We start from the raw sequence: 24,778 nt of genomic DNA, 5'->3' as shown, positions 1-24,778 counted from the left end.
AGGAAAGAAATCAGGTAGTGTTTTTCCAGGGTTGTTGTTATTGAGCAGGAAATTCTGGGGAGTTCCAGAATATGCACAGTACGTATTCCTTCCTTTTTGAGGTGAACATGTACTGGGCCAGCAGCACCCCAGTCATTAGGGCGCACACACTTGAGCTCACCCTCGCCAAGGTTGCTTCTTCCATGGACCTGACCTTCTGCGCCTCTCGGTCGCTGGGTGGGATGCTCTGGCCCGGAAACCTACTGGGTCCCCGCCCTCCGCCCCGCCCAGCCCCGCCCAGCCCCGCCTAACCCCGCCTCGCCCTGCCCTGCCGCGCCCCGCCGCGCCCCGCCGCGCCCCGCCGCGCCCCGCCGCGCCCCGCCGCGCCCGAGCCCCGCCCCACCCTAGCCACGCCTCCGTGGAAAGCCCCACCCACGGGCGACGGGGACTGAGCCTGGATTGGGGGCGTGGCTTCGTCCGCGCCAGAGGCGGGAGGCGGGTTTCCTTAGAGCCCGCGTCCAAGTCTGAGGACAGAAAACGGGAATCAAATTAATTCTGTTTCACCGCTAATGAGGAGAAGGCAATGGTTCGCTCCAGCTCCGCCCAGTAGAAATCTGATTCCAACAATCAGGAAAAATTCTCCGTCTTCCGCGCTCCGGAGACACTCAGGACTACAACCCCCAGAAGGCATTGGGACTCTGATATCTGACTTGCGCAGTAGCGTTCGTTGTAAAGTGCTATGACAACAGGGCGAAGATGGCTTGGAGTTAGGCTGGAATCGGGAGGTGTCCCTTCCGCCGCTGCTGTCCTTTTTCTGCTACATCCCACTCACTGCCTCCTTCATCATTTCCTCTTCTTTGTGAGCAGCATTACTTCCCTCTGTTCTCTCCTGCCTGATCTCTGCCACGGACTGATACCGTTTTTCCTGCTCGTCTCTGAGGGTGACAGAGAGAGGATGCGGGAGAGCTACTTGATGGGATCACTCCAACTCCGTGGAGCTGGTGGTGCTACCTGGTGAGACGCTGTCTTTGCCTGGGTCGTGGAATAAGTTGGATCAGGAGAACGAGAAGGAGTAGTAAGGATTGCTTTTCTCTGCGACGTCCGATCTTGCTCGTCGTTCCAGCCCTGGGACCCTGGCAGACATTCTTAAAGGGAAATCTGTAGAGACTGCGAAGGACGGTGGGGCAGGACCCACCTGATTCAGCATCAGGTAAGGAAGTATGTCTAGAATTAAACATCGGATTCATGAATGCCCTTTCCATGTTTTATTTTGCTTTATATATATTTTTTGATCAGATTGATTCTCTGATGCCATGTAATGGTTTGGGGAGATAGAGGATAACAGGTTTCTTATGGAATATGCATTCAAAAGAAAACAACCAGAACAGTGTGTGTGTGTGTGTGATCCTGTGAATGTCGAAAAAGGGTGATACGAATTTTTAAAGATTCCATTCAGGAGTGTCACATGGTGCACAAGCATTCTCCTGTGACACTTCAACAGGTCTTCTGAACAAATGGTCAAAGCAGTTCCCAGCCTGTGACTGAAGTAGGATGCATGTACTAATAGCCCTTAATTCCTTCTTGCAATAGGATTATTCCTTCTCCTTCTCTCTTTACACTGCAGACCACAGCAGTTTAGATGAACTGAAGTGATCTCTCTCTCTTCCCCAGTTCAGTGCCGTGCAATTGACTCCAATTTTGAGGATCTTTCCTGCCTGCCCGCCCTCCCGCATCCATCTCACTTTTACTTTAAAAATGAAACCATATCACAGACATCCACAATTTGAGGATGCTGGAGGGAAAAGGATAAGTCTTAGCTAAAGTCTGAGTATTCAGAGAGGGAGAGATGTTTCTAACCTCTTTACGTATTTGCTGCAAATACGTAAAGAGATTACTTGTTGAAGATTTTTTGGTGAATAGATTGAACTATTATTTAGAATAATATATAAAAGAAACTTTGTAAATTCTGCAAATGATTTACAAGTTATAATTTTAAGGAATTTTTTATTTTTTATAATTATGAGTAATTGTTGTTCTTAAATTACAACCACACATTTATGTTTTTGGTGAGACTTCTGGATGGAAACCTTCTTTGAAGGGACAAAAAAAATCCAGTATCAATAGGGCATAGTAATTTTTAAAGCTTTGCAACTTTTGAAGTTTGTAGCAGATATTATCCCTCAGGATAAGGAATTTCTGAAAAATTATTGAAACACAAAGCATTCTTGCTGATTAATGAAAAGTTACTATCATTCTTTTCAACTTCAGTTTAAATCTTCGTTCCAGAGGGACCATCATTCACATTCACATTTGTAATTTTTTTTGTCTTGCTCGGAACATACCATAACCACCACCACCACTACTGCTATTACTACTTCGAGGTTACTACTGACACTTCTCTGACATTTATTGAATGCTTCCTATGGATTGGACATTGGTGTAAGTAGTTACATGTGTTAGGCTATTTTATTCTCCCATCTTCCCAGAACAACTGGGAATCTAGAGGAAGAGGGACTTGTCTAAAGCCATACAGTTGAGGTCTGTCAAACTCCTTCTCCTGTGATCTTTCATCTTTTGTGGCTTTTATTAAAATTCTCGCATTGAGTCTATAATATTGTCTTCAAAAGCAACATTCTTCTAACTCTGTGCATTTGTTATCTTGCCTGGACTGGAAGACCTGACCAATGTTTTCCAAAATTCGAGGCAGCACTAGCATGACATGGAGAAAATAAAGCTGCTGAAATGGAAAGCAGTAGTGTCAGTGTCTTAGCCTCCTAATTTCAGCCTCTGCCATCTCACCCACGTGTTCCTTCCAGAAGATTCTTGGGGTTATTATTGCCACAGCTGTTCATCTAGCCATCCTTCCATATTTTAGGACTAAGCAAATGAGGTATTAAAACACCCACGTCTTAAATGAAAACTAAATCTGAATAAACTAGGTGTGGGAGATAACATATATATAAGTATTAAAAACAAAAAAAAAGTATTAAAAACAAAAAAAAAGTGAGAAGTGTGGAAGAGAATTTCTGGAGGTTAAGGGATAAAGAGATGAGTTCTTATTTAATATTCTAATAAGGTCTAAGAAATCAGTCTTTTGTGGCTATTTATAATATGCATCTGTTAAAACCTTCTAATTATTGTTTTCTAATCATCCTTTAAAATTTTAATTAAATATGGGAGATACTTTCCTGAAGTCTGAACTCACAGTGATTAGAATTAATGCTAACAGAGTTATAGCTTTTTAATTGTTGTGAGGTGGCTGCACTTATCTGTAAGTAGATAGTCTGGCTTTGGGTGTTACTTCCAACTTCTTGCTATTGATAGTTGTGATCGCTTGGGCAGGTTTCTTAGCCTCTCTTTGTTCAAGAATACCTATAAAATAGTATCTATGGTTTACTTTGTAGTAGCTTTGTTATGAAGATTAGAATACTTGCAAAGCACTTAGAATGGTACCTGGGGCCTTGGTAAAGGCTTAGTAAGTGTTAGCTATTATTTTCTTTTCTAGTGAAGGGATGAAAGGATGAAAAACCTGATATTTGGTTTTTATTTTACATTTATTTAAAAACAGAAAAGGGCTTCCCTGATAACTCAATGGGTAAAGAATCCGGCTACAATGCAGGATACAAAGGAGATGCAGGTTCTATCTCTGGGTCAGGAATATTCCCTGGAGGAGGAAAATGGCAGCCCATTCAAAAATTCTAGGCTGAAAAATCTCATGGACAGAGGAGCCTGGTGGGCTACAGTCTAAAGGGTGGCAAAGAGTCGAACACAACTAAGTGACTAAGCACAACAGGCAAAAAACAGAAAATCATTAAGGAGCTGGAAATCAACACTGAATGAATAGGGGGTAAAATGCAAATTCTTATTTCTTACTTTTATTGAAGACAAATAAAATTAAAATCAACTTATGCATATTAAACTTTTGTTATTTGGAATATTTTAAATTTGTTTTTGCAACAAAAAAGCCAGATTTCATGGCTGAAAATGCCTTATTACCATTGTTCCTTTCTTCCTTTCCTGCCAGTAATAGACCTCTGCCATCCAACTGCTTACCTTAATATGTTAAAGTCAAGACCTGTATGTTTTTGAACTTGGAAAATGAATTAGGATTTTATATGAGTTTTAATTTATGGTTAATTTTTTTCTCTGTCAATGGGGTAGGATGTCCTTCTAGGAGAAAGGGTAGAATTTATTTTGCTAATCTTCTGAATTTAATTTGCCAACCTATTGTTCTTCTGAAAGAGTGGTAAATGTGGCCAAAATACAGGAGTATCCTAATTTAAAAAAGGTGAAACTTTGGGACTTCCTTTTGATCCAGTGACCAGGACTCCATGCTCCTAATGCAGGGGGCCTGGGTTCGATACCTGGTTAGGGAACTGGATCTCACACGATGCAAGTAAAGATCCCACATGCTGCAATGAAGTTTGAAGATCCTACGTGCCACAAGTAAGACCCAGTGCGGCCAAACAAAAAATAAAACACTGAGCGACTGAACTGAATTGAACTGATTTTAGAAAATGAAAAATAAAAATAAAGGCACTCAATTATTAAAAAGAGTAAAATATTATTTTATTATTTTTTATTATGGGAGATTTTAAACATAAACAAAAACACAAATAATAGTAAAGCAATCCCCCATGTGTTCATCACTATATACTCTTTAAAAAATATCAGCTTTATTGAAATATAATTCACATGCCATACAATTAAACCGTTTATACAATTCAATTTTGTAAATCTATTCACAGGTATGTGCAGCCATCAGTTGCATGACAGTAAATCTTAGAATATTTTTATCACCTCAGAAAGAAACCTTGTACCCTGTGCTTATAACTTTCCTGTCTTCTCCTCTCCTTCAAACCTAAGAAACCACCAGTTTACTTTGTCTCTATGGATTTGTGTATTCTGTACATTTTATATAAATGGAATCACATAATATGTGGTCTTTTGTGATTGGCTTCTTTCTCTTGAAGTAATGTTTTCAAGTTTCATCCATGTTGCAGCATATATTAGTTACTCCATTCCTTTCATCATGAATATTCTACTGAATGGCTATGCTACTTTGCATTTATATATTCATTAATTGGTAGGCAATTGGGTCATTTCCACCTTTTGGGTATTATGAGTAAGGCTCCTATAAGCATGAGTTTATTTCTGAACTCTCAGTTCTTTTTCATTTATCTATGTCTACTCATATGCTATAGACAGAATATGGTCCACTGGAGAAGGGAATGGCAAACCACTTCAGTATTCTTGCCTTGAGACCCCATGAACAGTATGAAAAGGCAAAATGATAGAATACTGAAACAGGAACTCCCCAGGTTGGTAGGTGCCCAAATTGCTGCTGGAGATCAGTGGAGAAATAACTCCAGAAAGAATGAAGGGATGGAGCCAAAGCAAAAACAATACCCAGTTGTGGATGTGACTGGTGATAGAAGCAAGGTCCGATGCTGTAAAGAGCAATATTGCATAGGAACCTGGAATGTCAGGTCCATGAATCAAGGCAAATTGGAAGTGGTCAAACAAGAGATGGCAAGAGTGAATGTCAACATTCTAGGAATCAGCAAACTGAAATGGACTGGAATGGGTGAAATTAACTCAGATGACCATTATATATACTACTGTGGGCAGGAATCCCTTAGAAGAAATGGAGTAGCCATCATGGTCAACAAAAGAGTCCGAAATACAGTACTTGGATGCGATCTTAAAAATGACAGAATGATCTCTGTTCGTTTCCAAGGCAAACCATTCAATATCACAGTAATCCAAGTCTGTGCCCCAACCAGTAACGCTTCAGTAACGCTGAAGAAGCTAAAGTTGAATGGTTCTATGAAGACCTACAAGACCTTTTAGAACTAACACCCCGAAAAGATGTCCTTTTCATTATAGGGGAATGGAATGCAAAAGTAGGAAGTCAAGAAACACCTGGATTAACAGGCAAATTTGGCCTTGGAATACGGAATGAAGCAGGGCAAAGGCTAATAGAGTTTTGCCAAGAGAACACACTGGTCATAGCAAACACCCTCTTCCGACAACACAAGAGAAGACTCTACACATGGATGTCACCAGATGGTCAACACCGAAATCAGATTGATTATATTCTTTGTAGCCAAAGATGGAGAAGCTCTATACAGTCAGCAAAAACAAGACTGGGAGCTGACTGTGGCTCAGATCATGAACTCGTTATTGCCAAATTCAGGCTTAAATTGAAGAAAGTAGGGAAAACCACTAGACCATTCAAGTATGACCTAAATCAAATCTCTTATGATTATACAGTGGAAATCAGAAATAGATTTAAGGGACTCGATCTGATAGAGTGCCTGATGAATTATGGACGGAGGTTTGTGACGTTGTACAGGAGACAGGGATCAAGACCATCCCCATGGAAAAGAAATGCAAAAAAGTAAAATGGCTGTCTGGGGGCGTCTTACAAATAGCTGTGAAAAGAAGAGAAGCGAAAAGCAAAGGAGAAAAGGAAAGATACAAGCATCTGAATGCAGAGTTCCAAAGAATCGCAGGGAGAGATAAGAAAGCCTTCCTCAGGAATCAATGCAAAGAAATAGAGGAAAACAACAGAATGGGAAAGACTAGAGATCTCTTCAGGAAAATTAGAGATACCAAAGGAACATTCCATGCAAAGATGGGCTCGCTAAAGGACAGAAATTGTATGGACCTAACAGAAGCAGAAGATATTAAGAAGAGGTGGCAAGAATACACAGAAGAACTGTACAAAAAAGATCTTCACTACCAAGGTAATCATGATGGTGTGATCACTCACCTAGAGCCAGACATCCTGGAATGTGAAGTCAAGTGGGCCTTAGAAAGCATCACTACGAACAAAGCTAGTGGAGGTGATGGAATTCCAGTTGAGCTATTTCAAATCCTAAAAGATGATGCTGTGAAAGTGCTGCACTCAATATGCCCTCAAATTTGGAAAACTCAGCAGTGGCCACAGCACTGGAAAAGGTCAGTTTTCATTGCAATCCCAAAGAAAGACAATGCCAAAGAATGCTCAAACTACCACACAATTGCACTCATCTCACATGCTAGTAAAGTAATGCTCAAAATTCTCCAAGCCAGGCTTCAGCAATACGTGAGCCATGAACTTCCAGATATTCAAGCTGGTTTTAGAAAAGGCAGAGGAACCAGAGATCAAATTGCCAACATCCGCTGGATCATAGAAAAAGCAAGAGAGTTCCAGAAAAACATCTACTTCAGCTTTATTGAGTATGCCAAAGCCTTTGACTGTGTGGATCACAATAAACTGTGGAAAATTCTGAAAGAGATGGGAATACCAGACCACCTGATCTGCTTCTTGAGAAACCTATATGCAGGTCAGGAAGCAACAGTTAGAACTGGACATGGAACAACAGACTGGTTCCAAATAGAAAAGGAGTAAGTCAAGGCTGTATATTGTCACCCTGCTTATTTAACTTATATGCTGAGTACATCATGAGAAACGCTGGGCTGGAAGAAGCACAAGCTGGAATCAAGATTGCCGGGAGAAATATCAATAACCTCAGATATGCAGATGACCCCACCCTTATGGCAGAAAGTGAAGAGGAACTAAAAAGCCTCTTGATGAAAGTGAAAGAGGAGAGTGAAAAAGTTGGCTTCAAGCTCAACATTCAGAAAACGAAGATCATGGCATCTGGTCCCATCACTTCATGGGAAATAGATGGGGAAACAGTGGAAACAGTGTCAGACTTTATTTTTTTGGACTCCAAAATCACTGCAGATGGTGATTGCAGCCATGAAATTAAATGACGCTTACTCGTTGGAAGGAAAGTTATGACCAAGCTAGATAGCGTATTGAAAAGCAGAGACATTACTTTGCCAACAAACGTCTGTCTAGTCAAGGCTATGGTTTTTCCAGTGGTCATGTATGGATGTGAGAGTTGGACTGTGAAGAAAGCTGAGTGCCAAAGAATTGATGCTTTTGAACTGTGGTGTTGGAGAAGACTCTTGAGAGTCCCTTGGACTGCAAGGAGATCCAACCAGTCCGTCCTAAAGGAGATTGGTCCTGGGTGTTCATTGGAAGGACTGATGATAAAGCTGAAACTCCAGTACTTTGGCCACCTCATGCAAAGAGTTCACTCACTGGAAAAGACTCTGATGCTGGGAGGGATTGGGGGCAGGAGGAGAAGGGGACGACAGAGGATGAGATGGCTGGATGACATCACCGACTCTATGGACATGAGTTTGAATGAACTCTAGGAGTTGGTGATGGACAGGGAGGCCTGGCATGCTGCAATTCATGGGGTCGCAAAGAGTCAGACACGACTGAGCGACTGAACTGAACTGAACTGAACTCATATGCCAGTACCATACTGTCCTAATTCCTGTTGCTTGGTAGTAATTTTTGAAATGGGGGAAATATGAGTTCTCCAATTTTGTTCTTATTTTAAAAGATTATTTTGACCATCTGAGTCCCTGGTAATTCTATAAGAATTTCATCAGAAGCCTGTCAATTTGTACAAAGAAGACGTGGAGATCTGGTAGGGATTGCATTGAATGTGGAGATCAATTAGGGAAGTATTGCCATCTTAATAATGTTAAGGCTTCAGAACCATGAACATGGTGTGTTTTCCTGTTTAGATCTTTTTTTGTTTTGACTATATTTTGTAGTTTTCAGAGTATATATTTTATGTGTCTTTTGTTACTTTTATTCCCAAGTGTTTTATTCTTTATATTGTAAATGCAGTTGTTTCTTATTTTTGGATTGTTCATTGCCAGTACATAGAAATACAGTTGATTTCTGTATGTTGATCTTGTATCCTTCAACCTTACTGACTTGTTTATCAGCTCTAATAGTTTCTGTTTGTTTGTTTTTACTGAATTCTTGAGGATTTTCTATATACAAGATCATGTCATCTGTAAGTAAAGATAATTTTACTTTTTTCTTTCCAATCTGTAAGCCTTTAATTTTTTCTACTTAATTGGCTAATTTACAGCCTCCAGTCAAATGAAGTGGTTAAGAAGGACATCCTAGACTTGTGTCTGATATTAGGGAGAAAGCATCCAGTCATTCACCATTAAGTATGGTATAAGCTATGAGTTTTGCATGTAAGTGTTCTCTTTCTGTTTGAGGAAGTTCCTTTCTATCCTAGTATGTTGAAAACATAGGTGCTAATAATCAATAAACGATCTATAATAAGAATCAATTCAGTTCAGTTCAGTTTAGTCACTCAGTCGTGTCCGACTCTTTGTGACCCCATGAATCGCAGCACGCCAGGCCTCCCTGTCCATCACCAACTCCCAGAGTTCACTCAGACTCACGTCCATCGAGTCAGTGATGCCATCCAGCCGTCTCATCTTCTCATCCCCTCATCCCCTTCTCCTCCTGCCCCCAATCCCTCCCAGCATCAGAGTCTTTTCCAATGAGTCAACTCTTCACATGAGGTGGCCAAAGTACTGGAGTTTCAGCTTTAGCATCATTTCTTAATAATAATAAAAATAGAAGAGCTTTATTTGAGCCAGACTGAGGGCTACAGCCTGGGAAACACAGATTCAAGAAGTTACAACTTTATAACCAAAAAGTTATGTAAGTTGTTTGTGAAGAATTAGGATTGGAGCTTGGAAGGATGCTTGTTAAGGATTTATTGGGGTTTGAAATGGTTGCATAGTATGAGGAAAGACTTTGAGATTATAAGGTTGCAGCTGGTAGCTGTTAGCAGATATTGTTTCGAAAAGTTCTGCATGTGCTGTTGAGTTTGATACAGTTCAGATAATCTAAGTTCTCAGTGATGCAGTAACATGAATAAAATACATCCACCATGGCCATCTGGCTCCATTTTGGATGTTTGAATCACAGTTACTCCATTTTGATTTTTAAATACACTCTTTTCTTTAATGGTTAAAGCAGATGTACCATGCATATTTGACAGGTTATAAGACAGGCTATTCGACAGGGTGCTCTAGTTCATGTGAAGTTTAAATTTAATTATATTTTAAGCCAGAATGACTTCCCCATATCTCATATGTGAAAATTTCTTCCATCAAGAGTTTTTACAATTTAAGAGTTTTGGATTTTGTCAAATGCTTTTTCTGACTCTGTTTATAAGATCAGGTGTTTTTTACTTTATTGGTTTGGTATATTTTCTTAAATAATTTTGGGTGTTAAACTAACATTGTTTTCCTGGGGGTAAATTACACTTGGCCATGGTGTTTAATTCTAATCATATGTTGCTTGATTCACATTGCTGGTGTTGTGTTGAAGATTTTTACATACACATTTGTAAGAGACACTGGTCCATAGTTTTCTTTTCTTGTATTTGTCTAGTTTTGTTATCAGTGTAACACTAGCTTCATAGAATGAGTTGGGAAGTGACCTCTCCTCTTTTATTTTTTGGAGAGATTAGTGAACAATTGGTGTTAATTTTTTAAAAACAATTTGGTGAAATTTACCATCTGAGCTTAGTCTTTCCTCCCTTTCTTTCTTTGAGCCTTGTCTTTTTTTGTAGGTAGTTTTTTGATTACTACTTCAGTCTTTCTACTTTTTATAAGTCTGTTTAGATTTTCAATTTCTTCTGTAGTCAGCAACAGATAGGTGGCAGCAAGACAAATAATGCTAATGTCCTGCCCCTCCTGGGAAAATGGTTTTCTGATTGGGAGCTGTGGGGAGAGGGTTCTTGGCTGTACCAGTCTGCAGTGCAGTACTGTCTTGCTGAACTAGGAGTATGGAGTAGGGAGTGTTAGTTTAAATATTACAGGCTCTTACTGTTCTTACAGAGTTTTAGATTTTTAGCGTTTCTTTATTTGCTGTATGCTCCTAGGACAACTTCCAGAGACGTTAAATGATTGTTTTAAAAAATTATTTTCAGAGTTTCACTGGGAAGTGGGCCCATGGAACTTCTTACATGTCATGCTGAAAGTGGAATTCTCTGAAACTTTAAGTTGTATAACATCTGGTTATGGGAAAAATACCTATATTATCCCAAGATTTCATCAGAGTTCCATTAGATATCAATGTGCTCTGGAGTCTGTAAGACTTATATTTAAAAGCAAGTAGGTGGTGCTAGTGGTAAAGAACCTCCCTGCCAATGGAGGAGATGCAAAGAGACATGGGTTTGATCCCTGAGTCAGAAAGATTGCCTGGAGGAGGTCATGGCAACCCACTCCAGTATTCTTGCCTAGAGAATCCCCATGGACAGAGGAGCCTGGCAGGTTACAGTCCATAAGGTTCCAGAGTCAGACACAACTGAAATGACTGAGTGAGCGAGCAATAAAAATGATTATGTATAAGGTTATTAGAACACAGCTGATATGTGCAAAGAGACTTTTTTTGTAGGTGTGTTTTATTTTTCAAGCCAAGAGATTAAGCTTTTTTGTTGTTGTTGTTGCAGATAAGCAGGATATCTAGCAACCTTAGGTTGTTCAGACTTGCTGTCCAATCTATGAAGCCAAAGTGGAAAGGAACTCCCCTTTGAAATCTTTTATCCTGCAGCCTAAGTAAAACACCAGTTTTTGAGAAAAGGAAACTGACGATGTACAAATTTAGCACAAATGAGGGTTTGTGTTTTCTTAATTTTTTGGGAGTGGGTAGTGCACTGTTCTCTGCTTCTGCCTTTGAAATTGAAAAGAGAGGCACTGGGAGACACGCTACTGGCCATCAGTTTAAATTGTTAGTTTTCCTATTGTTCATTAATTTTTAAAGATGTTAGACCTTATTCAGCAGTTGATTGTCCACAATGGTAAATGATAACACCTGGGTCATGGGCAAACCAGTGTGCGAATTGTGATGTAATGTAATTCATGCAGTTCTGCTATATATTAGGGCTTCCCAGGTGGCACAGTGTTAAAGAATACGACTGGAAAGCAGGAGACGTGGGTTTGATCCATGGGTGGGGGAGATCCCCTGGAGAAGGAAATGACAACCCACTCCAGTATTCTTGCCTGGAAAATTCCATGGACAGAGGAGCCTGGTGGGCTACAGTCCATGGGGTCACAGAGAGTCAGACACGACAGACTGCATGCTAGCTTTGTATTAACTTATGTTTTGCCCTGTTATGAAGGTAAGTTGGTCTGAAATGAAGTAGCTGTGGTCTTGTGAAGAAGAGCTATTTGTTGGACCTAGGTTTAAAATAGCATCCCCCCCCCTCCTTTTTTAAATTACAACAAAGCAAAACAACAACAACAAAAAACCTCTCTACTGACCCATGCTTTTTCAGTATTTCAGATATTAAATTGAAGGCAGTGACAGCCTAACAAGTCTAGAGACCTGGAGAGGGTATGCAGAAATGCTTCTGCCATTAGGTCTGTAATTTAGACAGGGATCAAGACCATCCCCATGGAAAAGAAATGCAAAAAAGCAAAACGGCTGTCTGAGGAGGCCTTACAAGTAGCTGTGAAAAGAAGAGAAGCGAAAAGCAAAGGAGAAAAGGAAAGATATACCCATTTGAATTCAGAGTTCCAAAGAATAGCAAGGGGAGATAAGAAAGCCTTCCTCAGTGATCAGTGCAAAGAAATAGAGGAAAACAACAGAATGGGGAAGACTAGAGATCTCTTCAGGAAAAGTAGAGATACCAAGGGAACATTTCATGCAAAGATGAGCTCAATAAAGGACAGAAAAGGTATGGACCTAACAGAAGCAGAAGATATTAAGAAGAGGTGGCAAGACTACACAGAAGAACTGTACAAAAAAGATCTTCATGACGCAGATAATCACGATGGTGTGATCACTCACCTAGAGCCAGACATCCTGGAATGTGAAGTCAGGTGGGCCTTAGGAAGCATCACTACAAACAAAGCTAGTGGAGGTGATGGAATTCCAGTTGAGCTATTTCAAATCCTAGAAGATGATTCTGTGAAAGTGCTGCACTCAATATGCCAGCAAATTTGGAAAACTCAGCAGTGGCCAAAGGACTGGAAAAGGTCAGTTTTCATTGCAATCCCAAAGAAAGGCAATGCCAAAGAATGCTCACACTACCACACAAATTGCACTCATCTCACATGCTAGTAAAGTAATGCTCAAAATTCTCAAAGCCAGGTTTCAGCAATACATGAACCATGAACTTCCAGATATTCAAGCTGGTTTTAGAAAAGGCAGAGGAACCAGAGATCAAACTGCCAACATTCACTGGATCATGGAAAAAGCAAGAGAGTTCCAGAAAAACATATATTTCTGCTTTATTGACTATGCCAAAGCCTTTGACTATGTGGATCACAACAAACCGTGGAAAATTCTGAAAGAGATGGGAATACCAGACCACCTGACCTGCCTCTTGAGAAACCTGTATGCAGGTCAGGAAGCAACAGTTAGAACTGGACATGGAACAACAGACTGGTTCCAAATAGAAAAGGAGTAAGTCAAGGTTGTATATTGTCACCCTGCTTATTTAACTTATATGCAGAGTGCTGCTACTGCTGCTAAGTTGCTTCAGTCGTGTCCGACTCTATGGGACCCCATAGATGGCAGCCCACCAGGCTCCCCTGTCCCTGGGATTCTCCAGGCAAGAATACTGGAGTGGGCCGCCATTTCCTTCTCCAATGCATGAAAGTGAAAAGTGAAAGTGAAGTCACTCAGTCGTGTCCGACTTTTAGCGACCCCATGGACTGCAGCCTACCGGGCTCCTCCGTCCATGGGATTTTCCAGGCAAGAATACTGGAGCGGGGTGCCATTGCCTTCTCCATATATGCAGAGTGCATCATGTGAAAGACTGGGCTGGATGAAGCACAAGCTGGAATCAAGATTGCCAGGAGAAATATCAATAATCTTAGATATGCAGATGATACCACTTTTATGGCAGAAAGTGAAGAAGAACTAAAGAGCCTCTTGATGAAAGTGAAAGAGGAGAGTGAAGAAGTTAGCTTAAAGCTCAACATTCAGAAAACGAAGATCATGTCATCCATTCTTATCACTTCGTGGCAAATAGATGGGGAAACAATGGAAACAGTGTCAGACTTTATTTTTGAGGACTCCAAAATCACTGCACATGGTGACTGCAGCCATAAAATTAAAAGACGCTTAATCCTTGGAAGGAAAGTTATAACCAACCTAGACAGAATATTCAAAAGCAGAGACATTACTTTGCCAACAAAGGTCCGTCTAGTCAAGGCTATGGTTTTTCCAGTGGTCATGTATGGATATGAGAGTTGAACTATAAAGAAAGCTGAGCACCGAAGAATTGATGCTTTTGAACTGTGGTGTTGGAGAAGACTCTTGAGAGTCCCTTGGACTGCAAGGAGATCCAACCAGTCCATCCTAAAGGAGATCAGTCCTGGGTGTTCATTGGAAGGACTGATGTTGAAGCTGAAACTCCAATATTTTGGCCACCTGATACGAAGAGCTGACTCATTTGAAAAGACTGTGATGCTGGGAAAGAGTGAACGCTGAAGGAGAAGGGGACGACAGAGGATTAGATAGTCTCATGGCATCACTGACTCAGTGGACATGAGTTGGGTAAACTCTGGGAGTTGGTGATGGACAGGGAGACCTGGTGTGCTCTGGTCCATGAGGTTGCAAAGAGTTGGACACGACTGAGTGACTGAACTGAACTGAACTTAGGGGAGTCATATACCTATAGAATGAGAAGACTAGCTGATTGATAAGTACCTTCTAGCTGTGGAGGCTCTTGATTTTAAAAGTGAGTCTTTTGTCCTGAACTTTGGAAAGATGACTAGAGGCAGGGGACACAGGAAAAATGAAGAGAAGTAGAGCATTGCTATAAGAAAACATCCGCATAGGGTATCAGGTATCAGTTCAACTAGTGGTTTTCAAACTTTAAGGTGCATGCGAATCGCTTGGGGATGTTGTTTGGGGTGGAGTTGGGATTCTCAATTTTCACAAGCTCCTGGGTGATGCTGACCTGCTAGTCCAGGGACTACACTTGGGGTAGCAAAGCTAAATAATCTAGAAAAGGAGGACTTTCAGAAGCTAATGAAGTGGTAGATGTCTAAGGAGAAATTGATAGAGCAGGAGAAACAGGAAGGAACTAAATGTTGCCAGTTGTATTTTGTTAATAAGTATAGATATTCAATTTTATGATAGAAGTCCATGAGAAATTACTGCTTGATTTAGAACAGTTCCGTTTACACACAGTGTTGGAGAGTTAGTTTTTCATATTGGAGATTCCTCCCCCCACTCACCTTTATTCTAGCAAGCTGAAAAAATTTGTTCACTAACAAAGGTTTTTAAGGCCATGTTCACATAATAGGTATTTTCATCTGATGAAGTCATGTGTGTTTGTATTAAAACTACAGGTACATATACTTTTCACCCTTCCTGATTATGCTTTTTGTCCTTTTAAGTAATATATCATAGCCATGATGATGACTATATGCTGAGTGTTGTGAGACCTCCTAGTGAATCATTGAATGGTGTTGAATTGGGGTCATATTCTGCCCTGGGCTGCAAGAGAATGATGTGTCTTTATTGTGGCAGTCCAATGGTATGATGAGTTACAATTTTCCAATGTATCTCAAGTATGTAATGGGAATATATGGCATTTATTAAATACTGTTACATCCCTCTCAAATTAAAAAATTCAATAAAAGTATAATAGAAGTGTTTATTATGGTTTTGAATATTTGCTACGAGATTTGAAGTTTAGTCATCTGGAAATCTGTATGGTTTTACATAGTGCCATTATTAATAACAGGTGATACAGATGGTTTTTCAGAAACTCTCCCACATGTTAAAACTTCAGTTTACTTACCTGCTAGGTATTTTTCCTTAATTTTCATCAACACCTTGCCTTTACCTGACTGCTTTCTTTTTTAACATAAAGAGAGGGCCTTACATGGAATTTTCTTTCTCCCCTACCCCGTTGTTTCTTTAAAGTTGTCACTTTAAAAGGATTTTACGATCACATAGAAGCTGCAAAAATAGTGGTTTCCCAGTGATAAAGTACAATTATCAAAGCCATTAAATTGACATTAGTACAATAAACATTGAGCCATGCCATGTAGAGCCACCCACGACCATCACAGTAATCCTGTTCATTAAGATCTTTTTTGTACAGTTCTTCTGTGTATTCTTTCCATCTCTTCTAGATCTCTCCAGTGTCTACTAGGTCCCCATTGTTTCTGTCCTTTTATTGTGCCCATCTTTGAGCAAAATGTTCCCTTGATAGCTCCAATTTTCCTGAAGAACTCTCTAGTCTTTCCCCTGATTATTGAAGAGATCAAGAAGAGATGGAAAGAATACATAGAAGAACTGTACAAAAAAGATGTTAATGAACTGGATTACTATGATGGTGTGGTCACTCACCCAGAGCCAGACATTCTGGAGAGCAAAGTCAAGTGGACCTTAGGAAGCATTGCTGTTAATAAAGCTAGTGGATGCGATGGAATTCTAGTAGAACTATTCAAAACCCTAAAGGATGATGCCATCAAGGTGTTGCATTCAATATGTCAGCAAATCTGGAAGACCCAGCAGTGGCCACAGGACTGGAAAAGGTCAATCCTCATCTCAATTCCCAAGAAGAGTAGTACTAAAGAATGTGCTAATAATTGGACAGTTGCACTCATTTCCCATGCTAGTAAGGTCATGCTTAAAATCTTGCATGCTATGCTTCAGTATTATGTGAACCAAGAACTTCCAGATATCCAAGCTGGGTTTAGAAAAGGAAGTGGAACCAGAGATCAAATTGCCAACATTCAGTGGATCATAGAGAAAGCTAGGAAAGTCCAGAAAAACACCTACCTCTGTTTAATTGACTATGCCAAAGCCTTCAACTGTGTGGATCATAATAAACTGAAGAAAGCTCTTAAAGAGATGAGAATACCAGAGCATCTTACCTGTCTCCTGATAAACCTGTATGCGGGTCAAGAGTCAACAATTAGAACCCTGCATGGAACAACTAATTGATTCAAGATTGAAAAAGGAGCACGACAGGGCCGTCTGCTGTCACCCTGTTTGTTTAACCTATACGCTGAGCACATCATGAGAAATACCCGGCTGGATGAGTTACAAGCTAGAATCAAGATAGGTGGGAGAAACAGCAACAACCTCAGATAGGTAAATGATATCACTCTAATGGCAGAAAGTGAAGAGGAAGTAAAGAGCCTCTCGATGAGGGTGAAGGAGGAGAGTGAAAGAGCCAGCTTAAAACTAAATATTAAAAAAAACTAAGATAATGGCATCTGGCTCCATTACTTCATGGCAAATAGAAGGGGAAAAGGTGGAAGTAGTGACAGATTTCCTCTTCTTGGGCTCTCAAATCACTGTGGATGGTGACTGCAACCATGAAATCAGAAGACGTTTGCTTTTTGGGAGGAAAGCTATGAAAAACCTAGACAGTGTGTTGAAAAGCAGAAACATTACTCTGCCAGCAAACGTCCGTATAGTCAAGGCTATGATTTTCCCAGTGGTCACGTATGGTTGTGAGAGCTGGACCGTAAAGAAGGCAGGGTGCTGAAGAATTGACACCTTTGTCCAAGGAACCCATCAAACCAGTCAATCTTAAGGGAGATCAACCCTGAATGCTTATTTGAAGGACTGATACTGAAGCTGAAACTCCAGTATTTTGGTCATCTGATGCAAATGGCTGACTCACTGGAAAGTCCTTGATGCTGGGAAAGATTGAGGACAGAAGGAGAAGAGGACATCAGAAGATGAGATGGTTGGCTGGCATCACCAATGCAAGGGGCAAACTTTGGGAGATGGGGAGGGACAGGGACGCCTGGTGTGCTGCAGTCCATGGGGTCGCAAAGAGTCAGACATGACTGGGCGACTGAACAACAGCAGCTATACTCTATTTAGTACTACAGCTAAATTACAGATCTTATTTCAATCTCACCGTGTTTTATATTACATACACTTTTTTTTTTGTAGGAATACTGCTCTAAGAAATAAAATTTATGCCATGGAACCACCACCAAAGTCTGGTTCTAGAACTTTTTCATCACCTCAAAGAAATTCCTTTGCATTAATCCTTTAAAGTCATACCCTCTCTTAACCTTGGTAACCACTGATCTGTTCTCCATCAGCTTAATTTTGTAATTTTGAAAATGTTGCAGAAATGAAATTATTTAAAATGCAACCTTTTTGTAAATCAACTATAATCCAATAAAAAGTTAAAAAGGTAGATAAGCAACAGGGATAAGTTGTACAGCACAGGGAATTATAGTCATTATATTGTAAAAACATTTTTTTTTTGGTTGTGCTCATAGCATGTGGAATCTTAGTTCCATAACAGGGATCAAACTCATGCCTTCTGCACTGGGAAGCATAGAGTCTTAACCATTGGACCACCAGGGAAATCCCTTTGTAATAACTCTTAGTGGAATATAATCTATAAAAACACTGGATCACTGTGCTATACACCTGAAACTTATTTAATATTGGAACTCACATATACTTCAATAAAAAAATAATGAAGTAAAGGAAAAAGCAACCTCTTAGGACTTCTGGGCTTCCCTCAGATGGTTAAGAATCCTCCTGCAATCCTGGGGACCTGGGTTCAATCCCTGGGTCCGGAAGATCCCCTGGAGAAGAGAATGGCAACCCACCCCAATATACTTGCCTGGAGAATTCCATGGAAAGAGGAGCCTTGAGGGGTACAGTCTATGACGTCTCAAAGAAGAGGTCACAAAGAGTAGGACGAGACTGAGCACAGACACACACAAAAGATACGGAAGGAACCTAAATGTCCATCAATAGATGAATGAATACAGAAGATGTAGGGTACACACATACACACACACACACACACACACACACACACACTCACTCTCTGTCTCTCTCACAGTGGAATACTACTCAGTCATAAAAAGAATGAAATAATGCCATCTGAAGCAACATGTATGAACCTAGAGATTATCATACTAAATGAAATGTCAGAGAAAGGCAAATATGATAGCACTTATATATGGAGTCTAAAATATGACACAATAAACTTACTTATGAAACAGAAACAGACTCACAGACGTAGAAAACAAACTTATGGTTACTAAAGGGAAAGGGGAGGTGGGGGTAAAGATAAACTAGGAAGCTGAGATTAGCAGATACATACTACTATATATAAGATAGATAAACAACAAGGTCCTACTGTATCGCACAGGGAACTATATTCATTATCCTGTACTAAACCATAATGGAAACTATATATATGTAAGTATGTATATATATATGCACACACACAACTGAATCACTTTGCTATACACCAGAAACTGACACAACATTGTAAATCAACTATACTTCAACAAAATAGAGTACTGCTCCACCAAACAGATTCCATTGTATGTATATACTAAATTTTGATTATCCGCTTATTTGCCAATGGACAGGTGGTTTGTTTCTACCTTTGGCTCTTGTGAATAATGCTGCTATAAACATATGTATGTGTACGTGCTTAGATGCTTCAGTCATATCCAACTCTTGTGACCCTATGGACTGTAGCCCACCAGGCTCCTCTGTCCATGGGATTCTCCAGACAAGAATACTGGAGTGGGTTGCCATGCCCTCCTCCAGGGGATCTTCCCTATCCAGGGATTGAACCTGCATCTCTTAGGTCTCCTGCATTGCAGGTGGATTCTTTACCACTGAGCCATGAACATGGTTGTACAAATATCTCTTCGAGAAACTGCTTTCAGTTCATTTGGCTAATACAGCCAAATGAATTCCCATAAGTGGAACTGCTGGATCAAATGGTAATTTAAATTTTTAATTTTTTGAGAAAACACCGGACTGTTTCCACAGTGGCAGCATCATTTTATATTATTACCAGCAGTGCACAAGGGTTTGATTACATCATTGCTAACACTTATTATTTTTGTTAATAGCCATCCTAATGGATGTGAGGTAGTATCTCATTGTGGTTTTAACTTGCATATCTCTAATGATTAGTGATGTTGAGCGTTGTTTCATGTACTTGTTGTCCATTTGTCTATCTTATTTAGATAAATGTCTCCTTAACTCCTTTGCCCATTTAAATTTTGTTGTTGTTGTTGAACTTTACCAGTTCTTTATGTATTGTGTATTGTGGCTCTTTTCAGATACATGATTTGCAGATACTTGCTCCTATTTTGTAGGCTGACTCTACTGTGCTTTTATTCAGTCTTCACATACCGTTCTTACCTTTATTTTGTATTAACAAATGAGGAAGCCAAAGTATAGAGAGATTCAGTAACTTTTAGTAACCTGCATCTGGTTGCCTGGTTAGTATATGGTAGAGCAGGGATTCAAACTCACATCAACTGCCTCCGGAGGCTGTACTTTTTACCACCATATTATGGTCAGCTAATTTCTTAGCCAACTCTATGAATACAAGTAATCTTGATTTCTGTGTTTAACCTGTGTGGAAGGCTTACTGAAAGAAGCAGATTGATCTACCTTTTAAAAAAAGTATGGCGATCCTCATTATTTGCATATTCTGTATTTGTGAGTTTTTCTGCTCACCAAAATTTTTTGTAATCCCAAAGCAATATTCATAGTGCTTTTGGTGTCATTCATGGCTGTGGGCAGAGTGGGAAAAAATCTGAGTCACTTGATATGGATATTCCCAGCTGATGTCCAACACAGCAACTCTCTGCCTTCTTGTGTTGTCTCTGCTCTCCATTTTTTTTTGTAGTCTACTTAGTGCCTACGTAGTCTACTTATTCCAACTCTGTGGTTTGAGTTTTGTGTATGTGTGTGTGTGATATTGCTATTTAAAATTGTCCCCCAGAGTAGTGCTAACGTACTCTCTAATGTTTCTAAGTGCAAGAAGGCTGTGATGGACTCTATGGAGAAAATACATATAGTAGATAAGTTGTCTTCAAATATGAGTTGTAGCGTGGTTGGTCATTGAGATCAATGTTAATGAACCAGCAGTATATAAAAAAACTATCTTTAAACAGAAACACACAGAAACAAAATTATGTATTGATTGGTTGCTGAAAATGCTGTGAATAGAAGCTTGTATGACTCTAACCCTCTATTTCCTCTGGAAGCAATGGTTCAGTGTTTGCAAATTCAATGGTTGCTGCCACCTTATAGAACAGAGCTTCTTTGAATGAAAAGAGTTGACTGCTTATCCTAACTATCATTTAAATCAGTGTATCTTGAAGGAAGCTAAATAAATTCTCATAGAATCCCGGGGTGGGTATGTGATGTGTGTGCTTAGTTGCTCAGTCATGTCTGACTCTTTGTGACCCCGTAGACTGTAGCCTGCCAGGCTCCTCTGTCCATGGTGATTCTCCAGGCAAGAATACTGGAGTGGGTTGCCATGCCCTCCTCTAGGAGATCTTCCCAACCCAGGAATTGAACCCAGGTCTCCCACACTGCAAGTGGATTTATTACTGTCTGAGCCACCAGGGAAGCCCTAAAAAGTGTTAGTCACTCAGTCATGTCTGACTCTTTGTGACCCCATGGACTATATAGCCTGTCAGGCTTCTCTGACCATGGAATTCTCTAGGCAAGAATACTGCAGTGGGTTGCCATTCCCTTTTCCAGGGGATCTTCCATACCCAGGGATTGAACCTGGATCTCTTGCATTGCAGGCAGATTGTTTACCGTCTGATCCACCTGGGAAACCCCCTATGTGGTTTGTACTGTAATTTAAAAGGTCCAGTGTGCTTTCACATCCACCACATCCACAGCCCAGTGGTATGGCTGGTGTATCCTCATTTTAGATGAAGAATCAAAGTGCAAAGGGGTTACGTGAGTTGCCTGAGGACACACAGGTAATTAGTGCTATAAGTAGACCTACAGCCCACATTTCCTAGTTGTTTTTTTGGTGTGAATTTCCTCTTCCATCTTCCTTTCTACAGTTAGGGGAAAGAGAGTGAAAGCTTCCTGGCGTGCTGTGATTCATGGGGTCGCAAAGAGTTGAACACAACTGAGCGACCGATCTGATCTGATCTGAATGTACCCCTTCTGGTATTAGTCATTGATGCATTTGATCTCATTTGCTCTTCTTAGCAACTCATTGTGACAGGAGATGCTACAGTCTTTCTGATGACCAAACTGAAGGGAAATTAGGTGTTTTAATTAGCACATAATTAGGAATTATGTGCTGACTAGTGCTGAATTATGTGCTGACTAGTACTGGTAGAATTTGGATCTTGATCCTTCAAAGAATATGTTACTTTGTGCAGTTGTCTGCTAAATGTCCCAGAGGAGAGAATTGACGAAACATAAATGTATAATTTCTCAGCTTCACTTTCCAGTGGCATGGCAAAATATTTGACTAATGTTTCCACTCATTTGGAGTTGTGGTTTCGCGTGTGTCCACAAAATATCAAAAAATTAGAGTTAAACATTATTTTTTCTCAAAGTGGTCTAAGTTTAGTTTGTTCTGTATGCTACATCCTGTTGTGACTTGCACTTTGTGAAGTGGATTTTGATTATAAACAAATGCTTTCTTTTTAGAGTGAACGAAAATGTCTTTATTTAAAGCCCGTGATTGGTGGTCTACTGTTCTGGGAGATAAAGAAGAATTTGATCAAGGCTGTTTGTGTTTGGCTGATGTTGACAATACTGGAAATGGACAAGGTAAAAACTTATGACCAAGCATGTTGGAACAAAGCATATTATAGGGATGAAATAAAAATGACTTTTAAAAAAAATGTATACTTTACAGAACTTAGGTGAACTGTCATGATTATGTCCCAGTTTTTTTTTTTTGAAACAAAGTGACCCAGTTTTTAAGATCATTTGCCTTATAAGTAATATTTAGGTAACAGGCTGATAAATGTAGTTATTACTTGTGTTTTGTTGTTTGTATTTTTTTGGTCTGTGTTGATTCTGTCATATTTGCTGGAACTCAGAAAAATATTATAGACTATCATTTACTTTATTTTTATTTGTTGCAAAATCAGGTGTTGTAGGGTAGAACTGGCAAAACATTTTTAGTTTTGAAAATTTTTCTTTTGTAGAAATTATTTGCAAGAAAAATGATTTAAAATTGAATCTAAAAGCTGTTAACCAGAATGGACAAATTATGTTAATCTCTCTCTTTGTAGAAAACAATTCTTAAATCATTGCTTTCATTTTTATATTTTGATACTAGAAACAATATTATATTTTATTCTTATATTATTTGCTCCTCTTTGCATGTTCATTGGAGAAGGCAATGGCACCCCACTCTAGTACTCTTGCCTGGAAAATCCCATGGACAGAGGAGCCTGGTAGGCTGCAGTCCATGGGGTCGCTAAGAGTCAGACATGACTGAGCGACTTCACTTTCACTTTTCACTTTCCTGCATTGGAGAAGGAAACGGCAACCCACTCCAGTGTTCTTGCCCGGAGAATCCCAGGGATGGGGGAGCCTGGTGGGCTACCGTCTATGGGGTCGCATAGAGTCGGACACGACTGAATTGACTTGGCAGCAGCAGTAGTAGCAGCAGCAGCATGTCCATATATCAAGTGGTCTTTAAAACATTTAAGGTCTGTATTATTGCTATTTGAAATTTATATTTGGTTTAAATGATTTATAGCCATGAGCTTTTTTTTTTTTTTTTGTAATTAAGATAGTTACTGACTATATAGTCACTGACCTCTTAAAAAGAAAACTTATAATACTTTTCTTCTGTTTATTTTATATAAATATTGCCCCTTTACATTTCTCTTTATTTTCTTTCTCTTGCCTACAATGAAAATAGTAGAATTTGGGTTGTACGGTGAAAGGGGAAAACGATATAAGCAATGAAGAGTGGAAGTCACTAAGCTGTTCTGAGTGCCTACTTCATTGTATCTAAGGAAGATCTGGGCCCTGCCTTCCTACTTTTAGGAGCTGTGAATGTCTTCTATTTGGAGGATGTCCTGAGTGGTTCTTTAATGATTATCAACCCTGCCTTTTGCTCAAGTGTTTGTTTAAATGTGTAATTCCCCTATAATTTGGCAGCCTAGAAGAGTCATACCACAAAAATACCTACCAGAGAGAAACAGTTTCATACCCACCTCTGCCTAAACTATTTAAAGCTCAACTTGGTTGTAAACTGTACTTACTGGTTATCTGAATAACATGGTGCTCACTTCTTATTTTTATTAGAGCTTCCCGGTGGGATGCCACTAGTGGGTTACCAGTATGCTGAAATGCTGCGTCCCCCTAATTTGCATCCAGCTATGAGCAGCTTCCTCTGTTTTCCCGAGCATGCTATAGAGAAATCATTCTCTCTCTGTGTGTTCCATACAGGAAAAAAACAAACAAACAAAAAAAACACTGATCATTATTTCTCAAAGCCTGGACCACCTACATCATAATATTCTGAAGGGATTATTGTGTATGAAGATTTTCTGTCCCACGTGTACAGGATCCTCAAAGATCATATTCTCTGGAGGGTAGATGGATTGGATAGTGGCTTAGGTATCTACATTTTGACAAGCTCCAAAGTTGAATGGTGGCACACTAAAGTTTAACAATTATTACTGTTGACCTTACGTGGAAGTTTAGTGAGAGCAGTTTTGAGCATGTTCTGTTTGAAATAGAAGCGTCTGGTTGGCAGAACTGAAGTAGAGATTTGGGAGTGAGCAGAATGTATGTATTTGAAGTGAATGAGCAGAATGATTGTATTTGAAGCCCTGGGAAGGGTAAAAATGCAGAGATAAGATGGAACAAGAGGGACGGAACCTTAGGACCATGACTTGGAGAAAATGAACAATCAGGGAGGAGCTTTGGGAAAGGTAGTCAATAATAGATTCTGCCTGGGCAGTCAGAGAGGCAGGAGAGCCAGCTGGGCTGGCACCTGGAAGGCGAGATTTAGTGACATAAAGACTGATACGTTTCCCCATTGTTTTGCAGCTAGTGGTTCATTAGTGTCCTTGGTAAGGGTGGATGAATGGGCATCAGTTCAGTTCAGTTCAGTCGCTCAGTCGTGTCCGACTCTTCGCGACCCCATGAATCACAGCACGCCAAGCCTCCCTGTCCATCACCAAC

At 40.0% G+C, this 24,778-nt stretch overlaps 1 protein-coding gene across 4 annotated transcripts in view; it reads left to right on the top strand.

Annotated features, from left to right (window-relative positions):
- The first annotated feature begins 477 nt into the window (after positions 1 to 477).
- Positions 478 to 24,778, top strand: part of BBS9 (Bardet-Biedl syndrome 9) — a 478,678-nt gene continuing 454,377 nt past the window's right edge. For 2 of the 4 annotated variants that reach the window (XM_019958787.2, XM_019958784.2), the window contains exons 1-2: positions 481 to 1,189; positions 22,274 to 22,396. In XM_019958787.2, coding sequence (XP_019814346.2) covers positions 22,285 to 22,396 — 112 coding nt within the window. In that variant the 5' untranslated portion in view covers positions 481 to 1,189; positions 22,274 to 22,284. Of the gene's footprint in view, positions 1,190 to 22,273; positions 22,397 to 24,778 lie in introns of all 4 variants that reach the window. The other 2 variants (XR_011566256.1, XM_070787856.1) reach the window with 2 other exon arrangements.

The sequence above is a fragment of the Bos indicus genome, chromosome 4 (genome assembly GCF_029378745.1).
Source record: "Bos indicus isolate NIAB-ARS_2022 breed Sahiwal x Tharparkar chromosome 4, NIAB-ARS_B.indTharparkar_mat_pri_1.0, whole genome shotgun sequence".
Classification (NCBI taxonomy): domain Eukaryota; kingdom Metazoa; phylum Chordata; class Mammalia; order Artiodactyla; family Bovidae; genus Bos; species Bos indicus.
Note: the sequence above shows the minus strand (reverse complement) of the source record. Positions and strands in the feature narration are given on the sequence as shown.